The following is a 24,980-nucleotide window of genomic DNA, read 5'->3' as shown; positions in this document are numbered from 1 at the left end:
TTAAGATCAATTTGGTACCCAAATGCTAAACATCTGACAAATATCTGATTTTCATCAAATAGCACTTGAAAAACTTAGTTTTTAATGATGTGCTGAAGACACGTGTGTGATTTAAAAATATTTTTATAAAATACTTGTAGCATTTCCAGTGTATTTGTGTTCCAGCATGTGGTTTACAATCCACAGGAGCCAGAGAAGAAATGAGAGGAAAAGATTTAGTCAGGAAACAGAAACAAATCACCACAAGATGAATGAAGAATGTCTGAGCAGAGGGGGAAGAAAGTCAGTTGAAAATTGGAGAAGACTGAATTTAATACTGGTCCCAGCTTTCAGCTAGGATACCTGGCAGGTAGGTGTGCCTAACCTGACCTGGGTAGAAAAAGCACAGTTGCTGTAGCAGGCACTGTCATCCTGGACTTACTCCAAGAGAAGGGGGATTGTGAAGAGAGGTTGTTTGTGAACAGACACTTAGAGAAACTTAAATGGAGTCACAGGCAGCTCCAGCAGGACCAGGACATCAGGATGTTCTAGTAAGTTCCACAAACTTCCTCCAACTACTAACACAATGCAAGTGAGCAACTGTTTGTATACTTTTTTTCTTATCATAATATGTTTAATAATATATCTAAATACATATACAAGTTTCCTTACTGATCTCAGTAAAATAAATACTTAAATCTCCTAAGGAAGACTTGTTCTACCAGATGGTCCATTCAGAGCGGTACTACTAAGTATAGAGCAAGGCACAGAACTGTCACTCTTAATGCACATCATGTATGCTAGATCAGATTTTCCAGTTAATACAGTGCCATTTGTCTTATGACACAGCATAAACAGCAGAGGAGCTGCAAAAAAAAAATAAGTAATGGGTCAGATTACAGGTCTGTCTACTATTCAATCTCCAATAAAGACAATAAAATGCATCTGCAGAACAAGTAAATGGTACTTTCTTTAAGTATTCTTTCAACATTAGGTAGTCTGTATTCTACATATTGCTGTACCAGCATTGTTCAGGTAGGGGCAAAGTTGAGGCTGGGTGATGGGGATGGCTGAGACAGCAGCACGGGTTCCTCATTTAGGGGAGTGAGGTTTGGGAGCATCCCTCCTCACCGGTAAGACCTCACACATCATCTGGAGTTACTACTACTGCTGCTGCTGAGAGAATGAGAGAACTAAATTCAGAAACCTCTACCTTAAACCATGGGAAATACCACCAAGTTCAATGGGACTATTCAATATAAGCACATAAAAATAAAATTAATACATTCCTAACTGACTTGTTAAGTTTTGCTGCACAATAGCAGGAAATATGTAAATAAGTATTTTTATTGTACTACCTTCCTGCAGGTTCTGTTTACAAGTCATTCTATTTGTCATCTACCAACATCCTCAGTGCCTCCAGCAAGCTGTGGAAAACAAATCAGGACAAGCCTCCAGCGGAGCATAAACCCCATATCATTTTTTCCTACATGCTAACTGCTTGCCCAACTGCTGTCACGTTTTTGCAGGCGAGTGAAGGTTCGAAGGAGCTGAAGGCGTTCGTGGTTCCTGCCCTGCGAGGCCGAAGCGGCGGCACCCGTCCCCTCACGGGCCCGTCCCGAGGCCGCCGCGGGAGCGGGAGCGGGAGCGGGAGCGGGGCCGAGCCCGCGGCAGCGGCGCCCCCTGGCGGCTCCGGGCAGGGCCGCGCCCCGGTCAGCCCGGAGCTCTCCCCACGGGAATGGAAATAATGGCTCTCTTTTCATCTACATCGCTTCTGGCTGTTACTGCGTCCTTTCAAGAATCAGAGTAAAGCGAAGGCTTCGGTGAAATGCTGTAAAGAACCTACCACATTCAAAGCAATATTTAACACTGGATCAGAAGTACTGGGTAGTGTGACACTGAACTGCTGAATAGAGAACACAGATACTGTTCAGAGTGCTGTTTTAACTTTTTTTTCTAAAAGTCAAGGTCACCTTTCCAAGATCTTTGGTTTACAGCACGGCTCAGCCGTGATTACTTCATCTTCCTTCAATCTATCAATATAGTCACACTGCCTACAAGGGTCCCACAAAAACGCACAAATATTTATTTATAAAAAGTCCAAGCCAAATCACTTGATGCAAGTTTTCCCTTTCCCAAAAGGACTTCACTCTCAGCTACTGTAATGCAAATCCTCACATTAAAAAACAAGAGTTATTACTGATCTATACCAGCATTGTTATTAACAAAACATTATCTTTTGTCCTTTTCAATTTCTACTGACATCCCAAAGACTCAGATTAAAATGAACCTAAATTAATGATTAAATTAAAAATATAAGTGCTGATGTTTAGTAATTATGCAGGAAATAAAAAATTTAAATAATACTAAAAGAAATATGCAAAATTTGAGAGGTATGATCTATCAGTTTGTATTGAGGACCAAGAGGCCTCATCATCCCATCAATATGGAATGCATCACAAGCAGTATATGGAAAGGGGATTTTTAAGTTCCATAAATGAGCCACCTCAAAACTGCTGCTCCAATGCACTTACTGAAGGACAAGACTGAGGGAGGTCTCTGAGGAAAAAAGATACCACAGAGCAAAGAAAAACATAGTCAAAAAAGTGTATGCTTAGAATATTTAATGTACTTGCTCCATGAGCAGCGTTAAATGATACCGTTATCAAATAGAAAACATGTATTAACAAATAAGTTATGACGACCAACATTACAACAGCTGTTTCACTGTAAATCATGGTTTATCTTTTCAGAACGTGCTTCTAGTACTGACAACCATCCTGGCTGCCATCCACTGACACCAACTCAGAGCAGTGCGCAGGAGTACACGGGAAAAACACATTTCAAGAAAATAAAAAAAAAAAACAAAACAAAAAAAAACTGGCTTAAGCAGGAGACATAATTAGCTGGTTTAAAATCTACATCACTTGCACATCCTTGACTACCGGAGCTGGTTTATTTCGAAACATGGAACCGGAGAGTAACCTGGCACCGGCACTCCTAAGGATGCTGCGTTCTCGGGGCCGGGCCGAGCCCGACCCGGCCCGCCCTCCACCGCGCAGGCGCGGAACTGCCACCGCCCCTCGCCCCATTGGCAGCGCTGCCCCCGCTTCGCTCCCCGCCCCGCCTCGCCCGCCGCCGCCGCCGCCGCGCAGGCGCAGTCGCGGTCCTTTCGGGAAGGTTCTGTGTCGCACCAGCTTTTCCTTCCTCCGCCAGGGAAATCCTGTCCGGGTACGGGCCGCCCGCAGCCCCGCTCCTCCCCGCCCCGCCCCGCGCCGCACGGGCTCTTTCCTGGCACCGTCTGCAGCCCGCGCCCTTCCCCTCACAGCCCGCCCGCCTCCCTCGACAGCCGCCTGCCCGCCCCCCGCAGCCAGGCCGCGACCTCCCGCCGGCTCGGTCTCTGTTTGTCCCTGCCCCGAGCTCAGCCGCTGTCGAGCCCTGGGCCAGCCCCGCAGCCTGTCCTGCCCCGGGGGCATGCGGCTGTGATGGGCGGCCTCATCAGCGTCATCCACTGAGGGGGGGCATGGGGGCCGTTCCCCTCGCTCCCCAGCTCGGGCCGCCCCCCCCCCCCCCCCCCCGAGGTCGGCGGGCGCCCGGCATCCAGCGGGATCGGACCCGTCTAGGTTAGGGGGGAGCAGGTGATGGTCCTTCCATTGCTGAGGTGCCGGCCTCGCCTCTTGCAGCTGCCTGGAGGTTCTTCTCGTTCAGACGGGTTCTAACTGGGAGCACAAGGGCGGAATAGACGGCTCCGAGCCGCTGGAGTGGGACAGAAGGGACTGCCAGGAAGACCACCGTGCCTGCAGCGCTGCTGCCAGATTTAGAGAAACCTGCCGCCTCTCCTCTCTCTTTCTTGTGATCACCTGGAGAGGAGAGGTGAGTTGTCTTTCCCTCTTGTCATGCTGTAGCAGTGGAGGAATAGGCTAGCTTGCAAGGTGAAGAATGTGCTCAGTACGGCTTCAAGCCCCAGCTGGCTGCTTGGTTTGTTTTATTTGAGACCGCCCTGTGCAAAGGCCCACTGATGGAGAAAGAGATTAGCACCGTGTTAACCGCGCGGTTCTCTCTCCTTTGCTGCAGTGCCCACTTTCACCGCTGCCTCCTGCTCTGCCTGCTCCTGCTTTCAGCATGGTAAAGAAGAATACTATCCCTGATGGGTAAGTATCCCTCACATTAAGCAAGAGGCAGGAGCGGGCATCCCACAGCGAAGGGGCACTGACTGCCCCAGGCGCTTTCTTGCCTCAAGCATCTTCACCACCTACAGACAGGTAAGGTAGGTATCTTCTCCAAGACAGGAACAGCCCAGCCATTCATCCCCCAGGTGAGTATAATGCTCCAACCTGTCTGTGAACACTTCTCCTTCATCGGCCACACGCAGTTCCTTCTTCCTAATCTTTTTACCCCCAAGTGTATGTTTACTGGGGAAATGGAGAGTAGTCCATACTCCCTGACTACTCACGTGTTTGCTGCTAGGAATGGTGGAAGAGTTGATAAGATGGGAGCAGGTGATTGCATGCATAAGATCAAGGAATACTTTTGTGAATTCAACTCCAGAAACATCCCGTGTCTTTGTTTCTAACAAGAGGACGACAGAAATGTTGTATCAGCAAGAATAATCCCAAATTAACCCAAATACAGGCATTCTGATGACTTGATTGGGAGTGAATGTAGCCCACAGAATGACATCATTTTAAACAGATACAGTTCTATTCTTCATCTCGAATAAAGCATAAAAAAAGTCCAAGTTAAGAGTTTTTACCCATGTGTTCTTAATGACATTGATACAAACTTCTTAGATAGGAGGGTATGCTGAGATATAAAGGCACACTGTAATGGGGCAATAACTTGCAGTTTATACATTATTTCGTGAACATTATGCTGGTTTCAGGGGGAGTGTTGTTTATTAAGAGCATTCTTAGGAGGAGCAATAAGATACAAAAAACACATGTTCCTGTAATATTTGTTGGTCTAAAAGCAGTAAATAGAAACAAAAGATGAACAAAATTTAGAAAATAAGCTGAATATTTTCCATGGCTGACAAACTCAAGGATTAAAATTAGAAGAAACTTTAAGAAAAGCTGTTTAAGCTTGTCTTTCTCTGAAAATTTTGATGAAATTTCATTTACATCTTGGATAAAAGTGAGCTAAAGTGGGTTAGTTTTTTTAAGAGTGATTCAGAAATCAAAAAACAATTAATTGTCCTTGTTTTCTTCATGCTTGGAAATTGCTATTAAAACTTTGAGAATCAGGTGGTTATTTCTCCATTCTTATCCTCCCCTTGCATTTGAACTAGAGAAGCTTTCAGGTTACATGGATTTCTTAAGTATGGAAGAATCAGTGGGCTGTACTTTTGACTTCTACAATTGGAAATGAATACCTTTCAGGGAGAGAAACAGCTACTGTCAAGTATTTGGTTATAAAGTTAGTATGACCTTCTGACAAAGTGCCTGATACTGAAGTGCTTTCTGTTTCTCCAGATAATTTTTTTACTGCTAAGAAATGAAGCTAGACATCCACAGTAACAGGGGTTTGGCAGTAAAGAAGTTGAAGGCCTTGTCAGCCCCTCAGTCTCACACAGCAGGATATGGATGTCACCCTTGTGGTAGCACAGCATGTTCTTCACTGTCAGTTCAGTAAGCCAGGAAGACATAGAAGTGAACCCTGGAAGGGACTTAAGGAAACTAATTTGAGTCTAGGTAATCATGCACATGCAGTTCACTGGCCTCAGAAATAGGTGTTGGCAGAAGTGAGATTGTGGTACCCTGAAGCATCAGAAGTCCAGGTGGTGCAGACTGCGAGTACAACCTCAATCACCCCGTTGTAATAGCAATACTCTGACAGTAACTCTTTCGGTTTAATGGTACTGCAAGAGATAAGGAAGGTGACACTAAATACTGGCATCTTTTAAGATTGTCTTCCTCTTGGTGCCTCAATTTTAACACTTTGAATCCAAATTTCATTTTGCTAATTCAAGCGATAGAATAAATTTGAGGTCTTGATTAAGGTAGTAGGTAGGAATAGAGCAACTAATCAAGAAATGGGCAACCTTATTTTAGGGCAAGGGGTAATGATTTTAAGGTTGAATAGTTTTATATCAGATGTAAGGAATTTTTCTCTATAAGGATGGTGATGCACAGGAATGGGTTGCCCAGAGAAGTTCTGGGTGCCCTTCCCTGTGAGTGTTTTCAAGGCTGGTTGGGTGGGTCTTTGAGCAACCTGGTCTAGTGGAAAGTGTCCCTGCCTGTGGCAGTAGAGTTGAAACTAGATGATGTTTAAGGCTTATTCCAGCCCAAGCAATTCTGTGATAAAGTATTTCTGGTTTTTACCAGTAATGTCTTGGAGTGGAGGTATGGTGTAGTGTCCATTGCAGTCTCAAACTTTCAGACTAGTACTGGTGAAGCAATTTTTTAGCAAAATGAGACATCGGTGTGAAAGGGGGGCTCAAGTGACCCCTTGTACTGCAGTTTCCACATGGAGTCAAGTTTTGGTTCTTCACAGTGTCTGAAATGGTTTTATCCTTCAATAGTTGTACACTATGATGTTTTAGTGGAGAACCAGATAGTCCAAGCTGCTTAACAAGTCATAAAATACTATGATGTTTTTACAGATTTATACTCATTTGTGGTTCAACATCCAACATCCTGCTGTGGGTATAATTAAATAAACTCCAGTTCTGAAGAGCATCTGCAGAAATGTCACCTTCTGGCATGTTTCCCTTGAATAGTATAAAAAATACTGAGTGGGATCTTTTTGTTAGGAGGGCAAAGCTGGATTATTTTTGCCAATGAGCTATAAACATGCTTTTTTAACTGATCTTTTTGCTGTCCAGGCTTAAAGCATCATCGTTTTCATTCAGACAGGAATATTAAATACTGTGGCATAATGGATTGTGTGCATGTTCAGCAGTGAGTAGGAGAGAAGGATGATATTTTATTTGTAAGTGTTTCCTATCATCAATTTTGAATCAGGTTTCTATAAAGGTGTGGAAGTCAGTTGGAAAATCAGGCTGCATGAATATAATGCAGTATCAACAGCCAAAAAAAAAAGGAAGAGGTTGCAAGTAGTATTTTCTAAATGGTCTCGCTAGAGGTGACTATTTCAGTAGTTGTTGAATCAGTTTTAAACCAGAAAATTTTACTGGAAATTCAAGCTTCCATATGACTTTAATAATGTCAATGTTAAAATAAATCATGAAAAAAACCCCATTTGTTCCACATCTGGCTCTATTTAAACTTTGAGACCAAAGCAGATAAAATATGCAGCTGGATGTAATCCATAATCAGTTTCTTCATGTCCAGCTTGTTTTTCATTCAAGCCTCTGTTAGCTTTTAGCCACTGGTACAGGGATGATGATGGTGCCAAGTCCTGTGATAACACCTCTGACACCTGTCTTTCTTCCTTCCACTCACATTCAAGCAGGATACAAATCACGTGTCACAATTCTCATTCATACTTGCTAAAATGCTTAGTTAAGTTTTTGCTCCTGTAATTCCTGTTTATGTGACCACCTGCAGCTTGTCTTTGATCATTTCTGCCTTTATCTATACTTATTCTGTAGAAGTTTGACTTTCTTTAGTCCGGGCCACTTTTAATTCCCAGCCATGTTCCTTTGTTGATGAAAAGTGCCTTCTGCTCATTTTCTACAATAGAGCTGTCAGCAGCTTTTGAGTTTCTTGCTGATTGTGCAGATTTTTTTTTTCTAGGAGGATTTAAATGGCTTTAAATACAAGAGAATAAAACCCTAAGTTTATTAAGGTCTGACAACAAACTGGGTAATCCTGGGATATTGTTGTATAAATCCTGTAATATGAAAAAAGTTCAGAATTTTTGCAAAGCCTTTTTTACATTGTTAATTAAAGAAAATAAGATTTTAAAGCCCTTTTTTGATACTTTCTTTTTGACTCCTAAATGCTCCTATCTATGATAACAATGGTTTATTCCCACTCATAGATTTCCAAGAGAAAGCAGATTAAAACAGCACTGAACTTCTGATCTTAATTGATTCATGTACAATTAACATTTCTTAAATAGGAGTAAATAGAACATAGTCTCAGATTTTTGTTTTTATATTTTACAGCAGACATAAAGCTACCAGACTCCAGAGTTTGCAAACTTGAAAATTCACTTAGGAAGACTTATCCTGCAAAAAATTTAGAATTTAGTAAAAGATTTTGAAACAGGTCGCAGTGATCTCATCTCTAGCTTGCCCTTACACTTTCACACCTTGTATCTGTCTTCTACAGATCTGCTGTTTGTAACAGCCTTCCTAATGATGAGTTGTTATTACTCCTTTGTTGCTTCATTTGTTGTCCATTAATTTAAGCACCTGTATGTCTGCATTGTGAGCCTTGATCTGTTCTTTGCCTCATGATGAAGATTACAGAGAGAAGCTGGTGCTAAAGATAGGAGATTGTTACATGATTGGTTAATATCAAATACACTTCGGTCACCTTCCTTTGTGTTTTCATTTTTACTTCCAAGCATCTCTGAATGGTGATGTTGTTATTTATATTGTTGTTATATATATTGTTATACTGTGACAAACATAGATATTTCATTGAGAATTTTTCCAGCCAACTTCTAGTTTTTGTATGGACCGATACAGGAATTGTGAACAAAGCAAAGTGCTCAGTGGTTAGAATATTTAAAAATTAATTAGTCCATTTATTTCATTAAATGGTGTAGTTTTATGAACATCAGAAAGGAATCTAGAAGCTGTTGGATGCTCCTTTCAAAGGGAGAGATTAATTTAAGCATTAATTCAGAAAATTGCAAGGGAGTGGACATCAGTGTTAAAGAATCAAGTGGAAATGTTTGGTATTTTAATAATTGAGGTATTAGCCAAAAATGCAAAAAGCCTGTGTAGATTTTAAGTCATCCATGTGCACCTTGTTAGGTTATAGAGATAATTTACGCTTTCAGAAGAAGAAGAAATAATAGTTCTTACTAAGTTAACCTCTGAAGGTAAAATTGATTTGCTGATTTACTTGTTTTCCTCTTCAGATACTGCTTTTCATCCTTTTTAAAAAATTGAAATCTTGAAATATTATATATCAAGACGGTTTTCAGTACGGTGTAGAACTTGTGCATACCAGTTCTTCATGAGTTTGGAATTACAAATGTTTTGAGTGTTCTAACAAGTCTTCTTATTGGTGATATGTTGTGGTAGGTTTTGGTGTGATGGGATATCCTCTGTAGTTTTCAAAATGGTGACAGAAAGTTCAATCAAGAGTGTTTCTTTGAAAAAGCAGCATATTATAGAGGAAGCATTTTTGGAAAATACAGATTATTTGTATTGTTAATGAAAGTAAACTTTGCATTTCATTGTCAAGTAAATGATTGATGTGTGGCCATGGCAACGTTTTTAAGGTGTTTGATTCGGTCAGGTTGAAGAATGTCCACCAAGTACACCAATACACTTTTACTTGTTGAACCTTACACATCTGCTTTGCTTTATATTGGTGCTACTTATTTGTAAATGTTGCCCTGTCATTTTGAGGAGAGGAATTTATTGGAAGTTGAAGGAGAAGGAAGGAAAAAGGCTCTTCTCAAATGTTCTGGTGATACTTTGAAACTGCTTCATGGAATAATTGCAGTTTTAGGGACCTAATTGTACTGTATAATAACAGCAATTTTATGTGCTTTGTGCTGCGGGTGTCTTCTGTTGAATCATGCAACTTGAAAATATTAAAAAATTAATATCTCTTTCCTAACAGATGGAGGAGTTTGACACCAGTTGGACAGCCTATACCAGGAACGAGATTTATTGCATTCAAAGTACCTTTAAAAGGGGTATGTATAAAAGTAACTGCAAATTGACTGTATTAGATAAACTGCAAATGAATGCAGTTAATGCAGAATAGCATGACTATACATGCAAATTTCAAGAAGGTTTTTTATAAAATAATTTATTCAAATTTAGGCCTGTCAGCCATCTGGTTTTTAAAAATAATCTATATTTTTTCTTATTTTTCTTTATACCTGGTGTTACTCTTCTTATTTATCTTTTAAAAATAATCAAGCTTCTAAATCGATCAGCATAATTCATTTGATCACCATTAAGTTGCTAAGTTCATAATTTTATTTAATATCTTTTCATGGCTGTTTTAAGAAAAATAATATGGAAGAGCTTATAATATGAATAACAATCTCGGCTGTGTAAGCCAAAGTATAATTTTATGGATATTAAGCACTCATTGAAGGATACCAGTCACTGCAGAACTTTTAAAATTATAGATCCAGATTGGCAATTTCATAAGCAAAAAGCTTCAGTGATCTGGTGGCATGTAGCTTTCCTCTATTTTACTAATTAATTAATTAATTGAAAAGTACTTTTATTAGTATTTCCTTTAGAGTCTTGCTAACATGAAGTGCCATCCTAAGCTAGTAAATACACTGAGTTAAGTATTTAAATTCTTTGATTCTAAAATATATGGAGGTTGTCTTTTTAAGACTGTTCAGTTCTTTAGTGCCTGTGCCTTTTTGGAGGCATAGAGCAAATTAGTGTTCATTTGTACAGAAGGGCAAATGGGACAAGTGCTGCATAAATTAACTTTTACAAGTCCTCGCTTTAGATACAGAGGAAATAAAGGTTTCAAAGCACTTTTAAAGAAAGTACAGTGGCGTGACATAACTGTAGCAGCTAAAGGGAAATGTTCTAAGTTTTTGTCTACATATTGCTTTCTAGTACTCATACGCAAAAATTTTGGTTCTTTGGGTCTATTATTACCCATTATGTTTTCACTCAACCATTCAGTTCAGTTTTATTAGGAATGACTGAAGTGAAATGCAGGAATTGCTTCCTGCAGCTTCTTTTGCAGCCTTAGGATGGTGGTTTGGTTCCTTGGACACCAAGGATCTCATACTTACATGTTCATACTTGTCATGTTCTCCAAGATGTGGATGGATTGTACAGCTGTTGTGTGATTTTCCACCAAGGCTGCCAGTCAACAAATCAAGCTGTGACTATAAAATCCAGTAGAGTTACAATTGGCTTCTTTGCTCTTGTCACAAGGACCACTCCACATCAGCATGTTACTCATTTCCTGTCCTACTGATCTCACTGGGGTGTAGATCTCTGTTCTGGGAAGCTGTCTTGGCCAGACATATAGTTTAGTACCCAAGCATGAAAAATCTGTAACATTTCTGTCCCTTCTGTTTGTTCAGTCTCAACCGTGCAAGACAGAGAAATGACAAGTCTACCAGAGACCGTGTGCTTGAAGGTCATGGAATTTGTGTCAGAATACACATAAAATGTGTAACTGGCTAGAGTGTGATGTCTTTGCAGAGATGCTCAGTAAATCTGTCTGAAAATGCAGAAGACCTGATTGGTTATAGTTTGTTGGAAGTCCTGTTACTTATTAAATTGGTGGAACAGACCTCTTAAATATGCAGCAGTTTGCTTCTTTGCTATGTATTAGGAAATTGATGATTGGTGATTTTGCCCAAAAGGAGTCAACATATTTTCAGTATTTGAAGATATGGAGTTGTTATCTTAGAAGATGTGCTGTTAGTGAAGATCATGTGTTTACTGGGAAGGATTTTCTGTCCTTCCTCTCAGATCACCATTATAATGCTAATAGTAACATTGTAGTGTAGTAAGAATTGGGCAGGTTCCTTCCCATGCCATTAGGAGGATTTTTAGAATTGGTTCAGATTTCCCGTAGTCTCAAAGCTCTGTTAAACTACTGAATACTCAGCAGGAATTTTTCAGAAAATTCCAGTGGTGATGGTGTTTCATAATACATTTAACTGTCTACTCAAGCAGTATGTTTGGAGATACCTTATTTTTGTAAATTACACTCCTTCTTGTCATGTAGTAAAAATTCTTTAATGTTCAACCACAGACCTATTGCAGATTCCCCTTTGTCACCTCGAAGTTGGTAAGTTCAGTTTCAGATTCTACTAAGAGTCACTGCTGAGTAGCAGTGACAGAACTGACTCACGTTCATTTTGTTTAAGCTTCTACAACCTCCACTTTTTTTAGCAGTGCACTGGTGTCTGAAATACACAGGACTGAATACCTCATTACATCATTTCTATTCTCCTCCTTTCAGCTCAAGCTTCCTAATCACATACCAACTTTGATATGACTACCCTGCTGTTTATTCTTTACTTCAGTTTCCTGTCTCTGTTTCCAGACTTCAGACAAATGCTTGCTAGCATTTTACATTAGAATCTATATAGTCAAAACAAGGAATGGTTAGTTACCCTATAGCATCTGGTTCTAGGAAGTATGTGGTCTGTGGCTGCCTTCCTTTCCAATAGTTCTGAGTCCAGTCTGCTTGAATTTCTTGTTGACGAAGGAACTGACAGGTTGTTGAGGCTGCTGCATCTTTTGCCACTGTCTTTGTTGGTTCTGGCTGAGCCTGTGTCAAAAGGCTCTCACAATGGACAAGTGCACTGTTCAGAGAAAATCCAGTCTTGAGTATATGAGGCATTTTCATACCTAAAGTGAAGAACACATTTCAAAAAACACAGCTACAGTAGGGTGAGTAAACATTTTTCTCACTGTTTGTCAAATTTAAGTAATTATTCATTATCCACCAACACACAGCTTTCTTAATCATGATATTTAGTCTTATTTATGTTCTCCAGTGTTAAATGACATGCAAGTATGCTCTGTCAAGAGATGAAGGAGGGATAAAAATGTCTGCACAACATTAGTGGGAAGAAAGTTAAACCTTTAGAAATGAACTCCTCTTCAATTTCTTATGTTTTATGTGAAATACACTTTCAGTTTTGAGTTACTGTGCAGGACAAAATTTGTTTGGGGGAAGCAGAGTGTAGTGTTTTGCTTTTTGGTGTATTTAGTTACATAAAAACCAATATATATACATGCTGCATTTTTCAGAATTTTTGTGTCTATCAAATTAGAGCTAATCTTAATAATGCTTGTTCACATTGTACAAACAGAAATGCTCACACTGTCTTGCAATTTCATCTAAATAGGAATACATAGATTTTTGCTTTCTTTTTGGTTCCTCTTACCTGTATAATACATGGATGTGATTCTGATAATTAAACACTGTTCTTAAAATATTGATGCTTCCTAGTACTAATTGAAACAGCCGAATATTACAAATGTCTTGTTTTTAGAACGTAAAAGGAAAATGCTTCTTTTCGATTTTCTTTGTAGGCAATTAACCAGAGGCTTACCCCAACCCAGAAATTTACACCAAAAGACTTAATTGCTGCAATGAAAGCCCTAAACGTGGAACTTGGATTAATTATTGATTTAACATATACCACACGATACTATGAAGTTAAGGTAACAAAAGTCTAATAAAAATGTAAAATAGTTACTGCAACTTCGGTTTTAAAGTGTATTGCACATTTGCTTACCTTGAATTGGAATAGACAAGCCATCTAGACTAATCTTATGTCTCCAATAGAAAATTAATGTTTTATCACAGAGAAAATAGCTCATTCTCACAGCTAGTTGCATTTATCCATTATGGTAACTCAGTAGCAGATGAAGACTTCAATTCCAGGCACTGCACAAAAAGTGCGGAAGAGTTACACCCTGGGTCCTGAAGATACTCTCATTTATTCATAGGTGGTTCTTTTTACTGATCCTCAGTGGAATCCACTAAGAAGGTGTACATTTTTAAACTACTTTATCAACTTTGAAGTTTTTACCTGTGTGGTTCAAACAACTGTGATTAATCAGCCTCCTGTTGAAAAGCAGAATAAATGGCAGCATTATAACAGAATGCAGATCTTTGAATGCACATGGGCTCTAGGCATTGAGGGAGTGAAGGTGTGATGAATGTACATGATTTTGGGTAGGAGGGACAAATACTGCTAATAATTGTAAAATGGATTAGAATAGAATGCCAAGAATCTGCTCCCTTAGTTAATGTGCAGCCTTCTTAGCAGGGATAAATAAATCTTAGGTAGGAACTGTTCCTTGTCTGAGATGGTCTTTAATGTAGAAATGTTACTGGTAGTTTCTGAGAGTGTATTTCTATACAATTGTGTCAAGATTGTTTTCAGTTTCTATTCATGATTTGAGCAACTGGTTTACATTGTCATTAAGTTAGATACTCCATAAAGTTTCTCATTGTTGCAAGACTTCAGTAATTTTTACCATTTTTTTTTCTTTTGTTGTTAGGATTTACCTAAAAGTGTGCAGTATAAGAAACTTTATACTGTTGGACTTGAAGTCCCTGATAATGCTACTATCCTACAGTTCAAAAAGTGGGTCAGAAAATTCCTTTGGGAAAATGCAGGAAATGGTAAATATCAGCATCCTGTGCTGTAAAAAAAACTCACCACAATTTTATTTCAGTACTAACTGTGTCATTTACTAATTTCAGTACTCAGTAAAATTTATGACACCAAGGATCTCAGGCTTTCTACAGCACTTTCCACTTTATTATCATAATAAGATCCATTATGCAAACTACTACATGTCCTTTTATTCTATCAAAACATGATGTTTTTCAAAAATGAACGGTAACTTAAATGCTCTGGTGTTACATTTGTGTTATGTGTCAAAGTAACTGCAGCAAGGCCTTCCTCTGTCTGACCCAAATGGTTTACCATCAGCTGAGTGTTGTAGCTGCCAGCCCATGATGGGTGTTTTAAATAGCACTGGGTCTCTGATGGCACTGGGCCCTGGTATGTGTGAGCAGCTTCAGTCCATTTGGTCTGATGTAGTGTTATTTTGACTTGAGTCCATTATTGCCCTTAGATCTGAACTGTTCTTGAAAATCTGATTACAGACCCAGTGTCAGTGTTTCGACAGTGTGGCTGTGCTGCTGTTTCAGTGTCTATGCAACAGGACAGTTCTTGCTGAGATTGGATAAGGTGGTTTTTGTGAAAATAAATTAGTGTGTATTTTGCCACAGTGTGTTTGTAGCTTTAAACTCCTCACTTCTTTTGGTAGTTATTCTTTGTAGGCAGATTTTACCTGTTTCTTTATCCAATAGTAGTGGACCATTCTTTCAGGCCTTTTCATGATATTTACTGTGGTTTGTTTGGCATTCTCTTTGAGAAAGTAGAGATATTAACTGCACAAGTGCATACAGTTTTTATTGCAAAGCGTAACCAGGGTCTTGCTGTGGGCGATCAGCTGTTCTGTGAAAAAGTTCTGACCTAAATTTCAGGATGAAACCCTGAATTAGAACTACTGGGAAAATGAAAAAGTATAAGAAAAAGCTTTTGTCACTGCTCAGGAAGTTAGTTTGTACATTGTTCCTTTGCTCTTTTTTGGCTTAAGGAAATTACATGGTTATTGCTAGTTTTCTTTTGGTTTGGACCTAGTGGTTTTTGTGTGACAAAGAATAGTGTGTATCTGAATCTGATCTCGAGAGAATCAGTTCTTAATTTGTTACTGCAGTTACAGCTCATAAGGGCATTTTGGCAGAGCTTACGTAACTTCTGACTTCTGAGAATTTTACTGCTCGTAATATGGCCTCTGTTTTAGTAAAATAGCTCAGGATTCTTTTTACAAATACTTTTTGAGAAGGTGGGGCTTTTATAGTTTGAGTTTTTAGGACATCAACTTGTAATGAACTTATGTGGCAATTTGACTGTCGTGATCTGTGGCAAACACATTTTGTCTCAGTTATGTCATTCAGAAGTTTATCAATGTCCTGTTTCAAAGACCATCTGTCAGTACTGCCTCTGCCAAAACTTTGTTCTGATGATGATGATGATAATTTTTCCTCTAAAATCTAGCCTAAAACTCTTACTCAGTTACACATTTATTCTTACACCAGCTTTGCCCTTTAAGTATTGCTATTCTCTGTCCCTGCTATTATATTCAGTATCTCAGATTTGGTTTTACAGACTAAGACAAGCTTCCTTCTTTTATGACCATCATACTAGCCCTTTTTACATATATTGAATTTGTTTTTCTTTACATTTCAATATGAATATAAATAGTCTGGATGGGGTTTTACCAGTGCCTTGCATGATCATATTAGAGTTTTCCTATTTCTGTTGGGAGTCTCTCATTTGAAACACCCTAGCAATTGTAAGTTATTCTGCTTTTTTGACTTCGACCAATTAGTATAATCTTTTTTTTTAAAGAGAAGATTTCTGTAGAGATTACTGGTCCTTTTTTTATCCATGTATTTTATACTCCTAAGCATTTCATACTTTTAGGTGCATTATGTGTAAGTTAAATTCCTCAGTTCTACATTTTCTTGTTGAAATTTGCTTTCAAACCTATATTTTATTCTTTTTCTCCTGTTACTGCAGTGGCTGAGGCTAGGTGCTTTACCTGCCATCACTTTTTCTTTTTTTCTACATTCTGCAGAGTCAGTCTCAGCTGTCACAGGTTTGGAAGTAGCGACCTAACAGCTGCTAGAGATCCAGCATGGAGAGAACATGTGTCCTGTCTGGATGCATCTCTTGTTTTACAGTAGAATTTGTAAATACCAAGCATTATTTATCATTACTTTGCTAGAAAAGCAGAGATTTTCTTTTGTATTGTGCTAGCTTTCTATTAATTTCACTTTCTGAACTATTAAAGACTCTTTCCTTTTTTGATAGAAAAGCTCATTGGCGTGCACTGTACTAATGGAATTAATAGAACTGGCTACCTTATATGTAGGTAAGGCTGTATGAAAGCAGAAATCATTTTCACAAAAAATAACATCCTTACATTACTCTGTATTCCTGTTGAGACAATAACAGCCATATCTTTCTTCAGGTATCTTATAGACGTTGAAGGCTGGGATCCAGAGGCAGCAATTCAGGGTAGGTATATAGTTTGAACTAATGCACATGTCAGGTTGTACTTCACAATTACTGAAAACTCACAAATACTACAATTCTATTTTAATATCTTTTCAGTAATTTCATGTGCTGGCTTGTATAGAAGATTTTATATCTGACCATTCTATTACAGGCAGGACTTGAGCAATAGCAAATGGACAGCAAAGGAAGAGTATGTTTTAGCTGCTAAATTTTATTTTTTTTTTTAACTTGAAAGAGTTTTCAGTCATAGTTTGCTACCACTACTAGTTTCAGGGATTTTTTTAAAGATGCTGCAATGATGCCAGCTTGCTGAAATATTTAATACCAAGTTAGAATTGTTTCAAATTCAGCATCTTATGGGGAACAGAAACTTGCCTTTCACATTTTCATGGCTCAGTTTGACCCCGTTTCAGTAGACTGTGTGATTTTTTTTCTTCAGCTTTTGGTGATGCCAGAGGTCATCGCATGGATGGCCTTGTGTACCTCACAGATCTCAGGACACAGCCGATGCGAAGGTAAACAAAAGCTTTTAGTCGTATGCTTAGGATCTTCCAGTATGTCTCCTGGCATTTTTAAAAGCTCACTTCCAGTCCTAAGCCAAAATTAATTCCCTCTTCAACCTTTAATATGAAACTATACATAGATGTAAAATACATGTGTACTTGTTTGTGTATTCTCAGATGAGTAACATGAAGTGCAGTGTACTCTGTTCATCTTTTGAATGTATATGGTTCAAAAGATCTTTTTTAATCTGACAACTACTACTGAACATTGTTGTGCTTTTATCATACTGTGACAAATGTATTGAGTCTGTAAGTCTATATTCTCTCAGAAGCTGTAAGGAGCCACTGCAAAGATGTCTTCGAAAGCTCTGTGATCTGCCCGCTGTTGTTGGCACTGTAGAACAAGATACTAAAAAAAAAAAATAGTAGAACAGTTTTAAGAATAAAAAAATACAGGAAAGTGGAACATTGTTCTCAACCCCTTTCTTCATAGTAGTTGTATTTCTGATGTTTAAGAATGTTAGGCTTATCATCTTCTCCTAAGAACAGCCAACCTTTATGTCTTCCTAAGGCATTTGTGCCAATGATGCTTTGTGGCAGTAAATAGATTTTAAAATTAATACCTGAGTAATTTGTTTCTTTTTAGATTAATTGAAGGTACTTTGTTTTACTCCTATCATTGTTTCATAGTCTGTGCAGGATTAAGTTGGACTCATGTCAGATTTTTAAAATAAATTTACAAGATTAGTATTTTCTAAGCTGTCTGTAAGTTTTACTTAACATAAAATTTGTCATTCAGAACTGAAGAATTTTATGGGAGTGGGTTTTTACTCTGTCAGTAGTGTGCTTTAAAAAAGGAAGCTTATAAGAGATTTTTTTTTTTTTCTCTCTTAGTAACCTTGGAATGGATGTATGGGATGCAGATGAGGACATTATCCCACCGCCACATGCAATGGAAGGATCTGTAGAGCGGTTCCCAAATGAAGATTTTCAGGGGTAATAGGCTGAAGAATAGAATTCAAAACAAAACAAAAAACGAAACAACCAAAAAAAAATATATATATATATATAAAAAATAAGTAAATAACAAAAAAAAGAACCAAACAAAGCCACAAGGGAAAATAATTCTTATTGAAAATACCATAGATACCCAAAAGAGATTTTATTAATATAGCCTACTCATGTAAAATGTATTTACAGAATTTGACAAAACAGCAACAAGATAAGGGTAAGAACAGGAATGTATGAAACTGTAAGTAATTAGTTCACTTAGGAAAATTCAGTTTTACTTTGCCTGTCCTTCTTCATTATTCTATAATAATGTGCAGTTAATTTTGAGTCTCTGCTTTTGCCTGTTTAACAAGTATTATAGAATTACAATTGAATGTTTGTTACAGCTTCTGCTTTTACACTGAAGGTTTTATTATCATACATACAGTTTGGACTGTTAGTAATTTTGATATCTTCATATTTGCTATGTTTTTCATGCAAATTCTTGGTTAAAAAGGAATTGTTTTCATTAATGACTTGTAGCATATTTAAGTATGATATTCAATACTTCTTAACAGGTCTGGGAAAAGATTAAGAATTTATGATGACCACTCTCACAATGATTTGCAAGGACAGATGCAGTTGCGAGATTTTGACTTCATTAATAAGGGGCCTGGACAAAGACGAAGAGCGTTTCATGACCATCAAACTCAGGATGAATTACGAGCATCAGTGCAGATGAGAAATTGGGACTACAACAGGGGACCAGAACAAAGACAAAGAGCCTTTACTGATCACCAGATTTATGATGATTATCAAGAAAACACACAGCTGAAGGACCTAGACTTCAGTAACAAGGGGCATGGACAGAGTTTGAGACCTTTTCATGGACACCAGTTTCGTGAAGATTTGCAAGCAGACAGACAGTCTTTCGACTTCAACAGAGGCCGGGAACAAAGGCAGAGATCTTTTCCTGACCATCCATCTCATAATGATTTGCAGGAAGAGAGACAGTCAAAGGATTTTGATTTTGGTGGCAGAGGCTGTGGCCAGAGGCAAAAACTGTTCCATGACCGCCAATCTCAAGATGAATTTCAGACTCAAATGCAGTTAAAAGAATTGGATTCTGCCAGTAGAGGTCCTGGTCAAAGACTAAGATCCTTCCATGACTATGAGTCACATGATGACTTGCAGACACAGATGCAATTGGGAGATTTTGAATTTGTTAAGAGGGGTCGTAGGCAGAGGTTGAGACCTTTTAATGATCACCAGCCTCGCAATGACTTAAAAACAGAGATGCAGCTGAAAGATTATGATAATAAAGGTCCTGGACAAAGGTGCAGACCTTTTCATGACCCTCAGCCTTATGATGGCTTACAGGAACAGACTCAATCAAAAGATTTTGATTATGGTAGTAAAGGGCACGGACAAAGGCCAAGACCTTTTCATGATCATCCAGGTCACAACGACTTGCCACGTGAATGGTGTTCAGACAGGTAAAGCATCCTTGAGCTGTAAGAACAGAATTGGAGAATAAAAGTATAAACCTCAGCAGTTTCAACTTAAATTTCAAATTTTAGGTATTTTTTAAAATACATTATTTTAAAATCAATTAATCATCCTTTTAATATATAAACAATCAGTTCATTAACTTTTCTCGTTTTGACTTAAGGAAGGGTTTGATGTAAACTGGAGTGTTGCCGCTTCTAAAGCCAGGGTTTCCTTAATTAGAAGGTTGTGCTTCTTTAAAATTTGTGTTTCCTTTACCTTTTAATCAGCTTGAAACAAAACTCTTGTCCCACTTTGTTTTGTACATAACTTATACTTAAAAAAAAGTCGTCTGGACAGAAGAGGATATGAAATTGTATTCATGCCCTCAGCCAAACACAGATAAACAGGAATACTAGAAGGAAGTTTGATTTGTCTTTGTTTATTCCATGAGTTAATAATTTGTTAGAAATCTGCTTCAGAACTTGCATTATATTCTCACAAATAAATATATCACTTACTAGTAAACCTGTTGGGTTCTGATGTATTTCAAAATACTTCTAATATTGCAAAATGTATTTCAGATATATTGGACTAGTTAAGTTTGCTTTAATTTGTTCCAGAGGATGTTATTACAGTGAAGCAAATGATTGTGAGGTATTAAATTAATAGTTATTACAGTTTTTATTAAAATTTTAAGTAATCTTTATAGAAGATATATTTCATTTATTATTCATTTATATTTCATAGAAGAAATATTTCATTTTATGTTTATTTTTTTTGAAATCTTACAACTGTTGGAAGTCTTCCTAACATGCAATTCTTTTCATTATTTGCAGAAGTCAGTCCTTTCCTTCCCATGAAAATGTACCAGAACCTCATTTCTCCTCATCTCCTTCACTTCACAGAGATTACGGGTCTGATAATGATGACTTTACCAGAAATTACAGGTAAATATCAGGTATCATGTATCGTTTTCTGACTTATTAGTATTATTCCCCCTGTTTCCCAGCTAAAAAATACATATTAACTGCATAGTGTAAAAATCTGTGTTAATATTTTTGCTTAAAAGCAGTTTAACCCATTGGATCTGAGCACTGAGCAAATAATGTGACTAATTTGTGGTCCATTGATACTGAGTTTTGAGTGTGATTTTTGTGTGAATCCCAGACATAATCATTGACATGACAAGCACAGTTCAAGCTAAGGAGCTACAACATATGAAAATCAAGTATTGGTAAGCAGAAAAGCAAAACACAGATGCTGTATTTAAGTCCTAAGCACTGTGTACAACAAGCTTAGGAGTTTTCTGTGCGAGATGGTCAGACACTGGATTGGGTTGTCCAGAGCCACTGTCTCACATTCTTCAAGAATGGACATAGTCCTTGTACAAACTCATCTAATGAGACTTAGTTTGAGGTGACCCTAGGTACTTCTGGAGATCCTTTCCAATCCAAGTGAATCTATAGTTCAGCAAGGGAGAAGATTTTAAAATTTTAAAGATTGTTTTGAATTGGCTTATATTCCACTTACTTTACCAAGTAAGGAAGGTATTTGAGAGTAAAGAGAATTGAAACATATATATATATATGTTATATATAAATGTATATACATGTTTATATATGTTATATATAAATGTATATACATTTTTAGGTCATTTTATATGTATTTTATAGGAGAGTGAGTCTTCTATTGCAGAAGAATTAATAATTAAAATATTTTCCTAAATATATTATTGTCTGTTGAGACTATGTAATAGACAGCTATTGTTACATACTCTACACAAAAATGAAAACATGAACTTAGGAAAGATATCTGTAGGTAAAGATATCTTCAATAAACAGGTAATCTTCAATAAACAGGTAATTTTAATTGTAAACACCACTTGAAACAAAACTTCCTCTAGTGGAATTACTTACTGTAAAGAGCTGTAATTTTAATCACTAGAATTGGAAAATTAAGAGAAACAAGTTTGCAGTATCCATAGAGAGGATTTTAATTACAGGGGGTAAAAACAAGATTGAGGGTTGGAATTGTTCTTTCAATGTTGAACGCAGTTAATTTCTAGTGGTGGCCATCAACAATAAATCAACCGGTTTATTTCTAGGAATTTCACTGTTCATATTTGTTCTTGCAGTAATCGACTACATTGTCCTGAAGACAATAGAAGAGTGCATCCCTCAGAGGAATTTAATAGAGGAAAAAACAGATTTGCGCCATACTCTTCACGAACAATGCATCCATCTTCATCCATACACCAAGAGGAAAGTTCAATAGACTATGAAAGAAAGCCTTTTCAGGGTGAAACTACAAGAAGCATGGAACAAAGTAAAAGATTACCAGTTGTAACAGTTGATTACAATTACGGTCTGCCACTAGATTGTGGACCTGAAGAGGAAGAGAGATCACATTTTGATTTACCACCAAGAGACCACTACAACTGGAACTGAATAAAAAGGCCAATGTTTGCTCCACTTAGAATTGCTCTTACCCATTTTATTTTGTATGTGGACCAATTTTTTTTTAAGCAAATTAGCTAAATGGAAATTTCAGTAGTAAAGACCAGGTCTCTATTGTAAGATTAGCTTCTACTGATGTTTGGTTCATTAAATTTATTAGGCTGTATTTGTTAAGTGTCATTGGAGACAATGTCTCTGTACACATGGAATTTAAGCAGTCCTTCCTTTTAGTGAAATTGCAACCCTGAAACAAACAACCCCTTAAAACAAGCAACTTTCCAAGTGATTGCATTTGTTTTTTGTTTTACAGTTTGTTAAAATGTATGTGATTTCCATATGCATAATAAAACACTGCACTATCAGGTAGACTAGCATTGAAATAATGGGGAAAATAATTAGAAATTAATGAAGCCAAGTTATGTCCAGTTCATCCTTTAATTTGAAACCAGATGTTTGAATTATTGCTAACAATCACTGCAGCATCACAATTTACTTCTATATTGTCTGTACCTTCCACTGAACTGACCTAGCTGCTTTCTTTTTCATAGCAGAATTTTTCCCACACTGCTAAGAACATGTAAGCAAGTGGAGTTTGAATACTCTAAATATCAAACTTGCTTTTCAGTAATTCAAATATCTCATCCTGATTGTGTATTTTTTTTCCTGATCCCTTAGGTTATCATTGTTTCAGAATAGCCCACTGCAGGTAAATTTCACCAGTTTCTCAGCAACAAATCCTAAGGAAGGTAGGTCATGTATATCACCTTAGCTGTCTTCACTGGCCAAGGGCACTGGTGCCTATGTACTTACACTTCCTTGTTTGTCAGTCACATCTGTCCTACTCCACAGTTCTGTTTTTTACTGGTTTCTTCTTACAGCAGAGCAATATAATCAGAACAGAAGACTTAGTTCAGGTGAGCTCCTTTGAAGAGTCATGTATTGAACAGTCTCCTGAACTGCCTGTGGTTCTCACAAAGGTAGTGCAACAAACAGTAATTTAATTTATGGCAGCAGCTGTGCAGTAGCACCAACAGCTCCTATTGTGGGCAAACAAATCATTCCATAGGATGGAAAACAGTATTACTACAATACTTAGGTAAATTAAAATACCTACATTTTAATGAAGTAATATTTTAAAAGGAATCACAATAAATAAGGATAAAGGTAGACCATTATATTAAAATAAACAATTGAATGCAAGCTATTTAAGTCATACAGTTAAGACACTGCCTTAAAAGCAAAGCTTTAAAGCATCAAGCAAGAGAGCAAGAGGGTGTAGGTATACACTAGAAAACTGGAAAAAAAAAAAAGCATTAGTAGCCAAAACCCAGAACGATTTTTTGGCTTTTACTGGCAGCATAAAACCCAGATTTCTGAATTTGTGGTTCTGTACTAAATAAGAACTAGATTGGAATATCCTGTAACTCCTGGTTTTTTGTAACACATGCAGACAGTTCCCCTAATCAAAGGACTCCATGGATATAAATTCATACTGCAAATGCTTCATTGCCTGTGCAACTGGTAGAACAACTTGGGCTTTGTTAATTGTACAAAGTAAATAGTTTTCTCATTTTCACAGCAGCTTTGTATTTCCCATTAAAGTGTATTAGCCATCAAATCTGATGGTGCGCTTCATTCATGTGGTCTCAGGAATGAAGCTCTTTCTATATAAACTGGTTGTGGAACTGAACACTAAATGTTAAGAAAAGGCATTTGTTCCTTTGCTTGCCTTTTTTTTTTTTATTAAATTGGGCTGTAAGATGAGAATCTTTATCTAGACTTCTTTATTTGAAAGCAAGAAAGATCTGCAACAGGGGCTACTATAGTGCTAGATCCTTTAAAAAAATGAGAAAACCCCACCCTTCCTGGCATTCTCCAAGAATTACAGACTGACACTACAAGCATTTGTTTGAGGATTTTTTTTCTACTATGTATCCAGTATTCATAAAGTAAATAAAGAGCAGCAAACATTTGCCCTTTGTATTTTTGTTTTGGGGTTTGTTATTTGGGATTGCAGTGACCCTGCAGTCACTCCTTTGCTGCTTCAGACTGGAGAGCTGAAAAGCTGGTGCACTGGAAAGCTCAGTAAAGAGGAAACATGGCATAAGAAGTTAGGATCAGCAGCAGCTCTTACCAGCCCTCGTCAGTTCCTGTAGGACCATTTGAGGGTTCAGATGCAAACAATGGCTGTGCAATTCCGGTTATCTGACAAAACAAATGTCACTTTCCTACCCATGTTGAATGTCTCTCTTCAGGGAATATTGTTAGACATGTTTCCTCAAGTGGTTTTGAGAGGACTATATGGAAATAGACATAGGTTGGTTTGTTTGTGTATTTATAATTTAGGATAAAGCTTTCCACCCTATTGTTCCTAATGGAATTAGGCAGTACTAAGCCCACATAATGCATTACAAACTCCAGCTGACATTTATCTCAAATTCCACAGTCAATTCATCACTGTATATTCACATCTGTACTATTTAATTGCTAATTAAATTCACATGGCGGAGAATGAAATTAAATATTTCTTGTTTTTTAAGAGACTATTGTATTACAGTAGCACTCATAAATAAAATGCTACTTCTGTTTATTTCACAGTTGTACAAAAAGATCATAAAATTTTGCTGGTCTCTTTTGTGTATGTTCTCAGCAAACCTAGAACTAGCTGTTGTTGTGTAACAGAGGATAAAAAGCCAGATAGTGTTGGTTTCCCACTGCCCTGAGTGTGAAATTTTGAAGAAAAACACAATAATACAGAAAATCCAGATTGAGCACAAAATTATTTAATTAAGTTGTAATGGTTCTAATATATATAACTGTTGAACTCTCAGAAAACTACTTTTCTGCTGCTATT

The 24,980-nt window shown here is 37.6% G+C and overlaps 1 protein-coding gene across 10 annotated transcripts; it reads left to right on the top strand.

The window, feature by feature from the left end:
- The first annotated feature begins 3,153 nt into the window (after positions 1-3,153).
- Positions 3,154-24,725, top strand: LOC131580209 (uncharacterized). Of its 10 annotated transcripts, XM_058841164.1 has the most exons (13): positions 3,155-3,210; positions 3,663-3,852; positions 4,054-4,130; positions 9,690-9,765; positions 13,112-13,243; positions 14,090-14,213; positions 16,480-16,540; positions 16,640-16,686; positions 17,126-17,201; positions 18,084-18,185; positions 18,758-19,675; positions 20,507-20,617; positions 21,805-24,725. In XM_058841164.1, the coding sequence occupies exons 3-13, from the start codon at positions 4,102-4,104 to the stop codon at positions 22,115-22,117; spliced, it is 1,989 nt and encodes a 662-aa protein (XP_058697147.1). In that variant the 5' UTR covers positions 3,155-3,210; positions 3,663-3,852; positions 4,054-4,101; the 3' UTR covers positions 22,118-24,725. The 10 variants fall into 10 exon arrangements, with proteins under 10 accessions (XP_058697148.1, XP_058697147.1, XP_058697156.1 ...); XM_058841165.1 differs by lacking the exon at positions 3,663-3,852 and having other exon boundaries at positions 3,154-3,210; XM_058841168.1 differs by lacking the exons at positions 3,155-3,210; positions 3,663-3,852 and adding an exon at positions 12,279-12,463 and having other exon boundaries at positions 4,101-4,130; positions 21,805-24,724.
- The last annotated feature ends 255 nt before the right edge of the window (positions 24,726-24,980 follow it).

This window comes from Poecile atricapillus, chromosome 6 (genome assembly GCF_030490865.1).
Source record: "Poecile atricapillus isolate bPoeAtr1 chromosome 6, bPoeAtr1.hap1, whole genome shotgun sequence".
Lineage (NCBI taxonomy): Eukaryota > Metazoa > Chordata > Aves > Passeriformes > Paridae > Poecile > Poecile atricapillus.
This window is presented reverse-complemented; position numbering and strand designations above follow the sequence as displayed.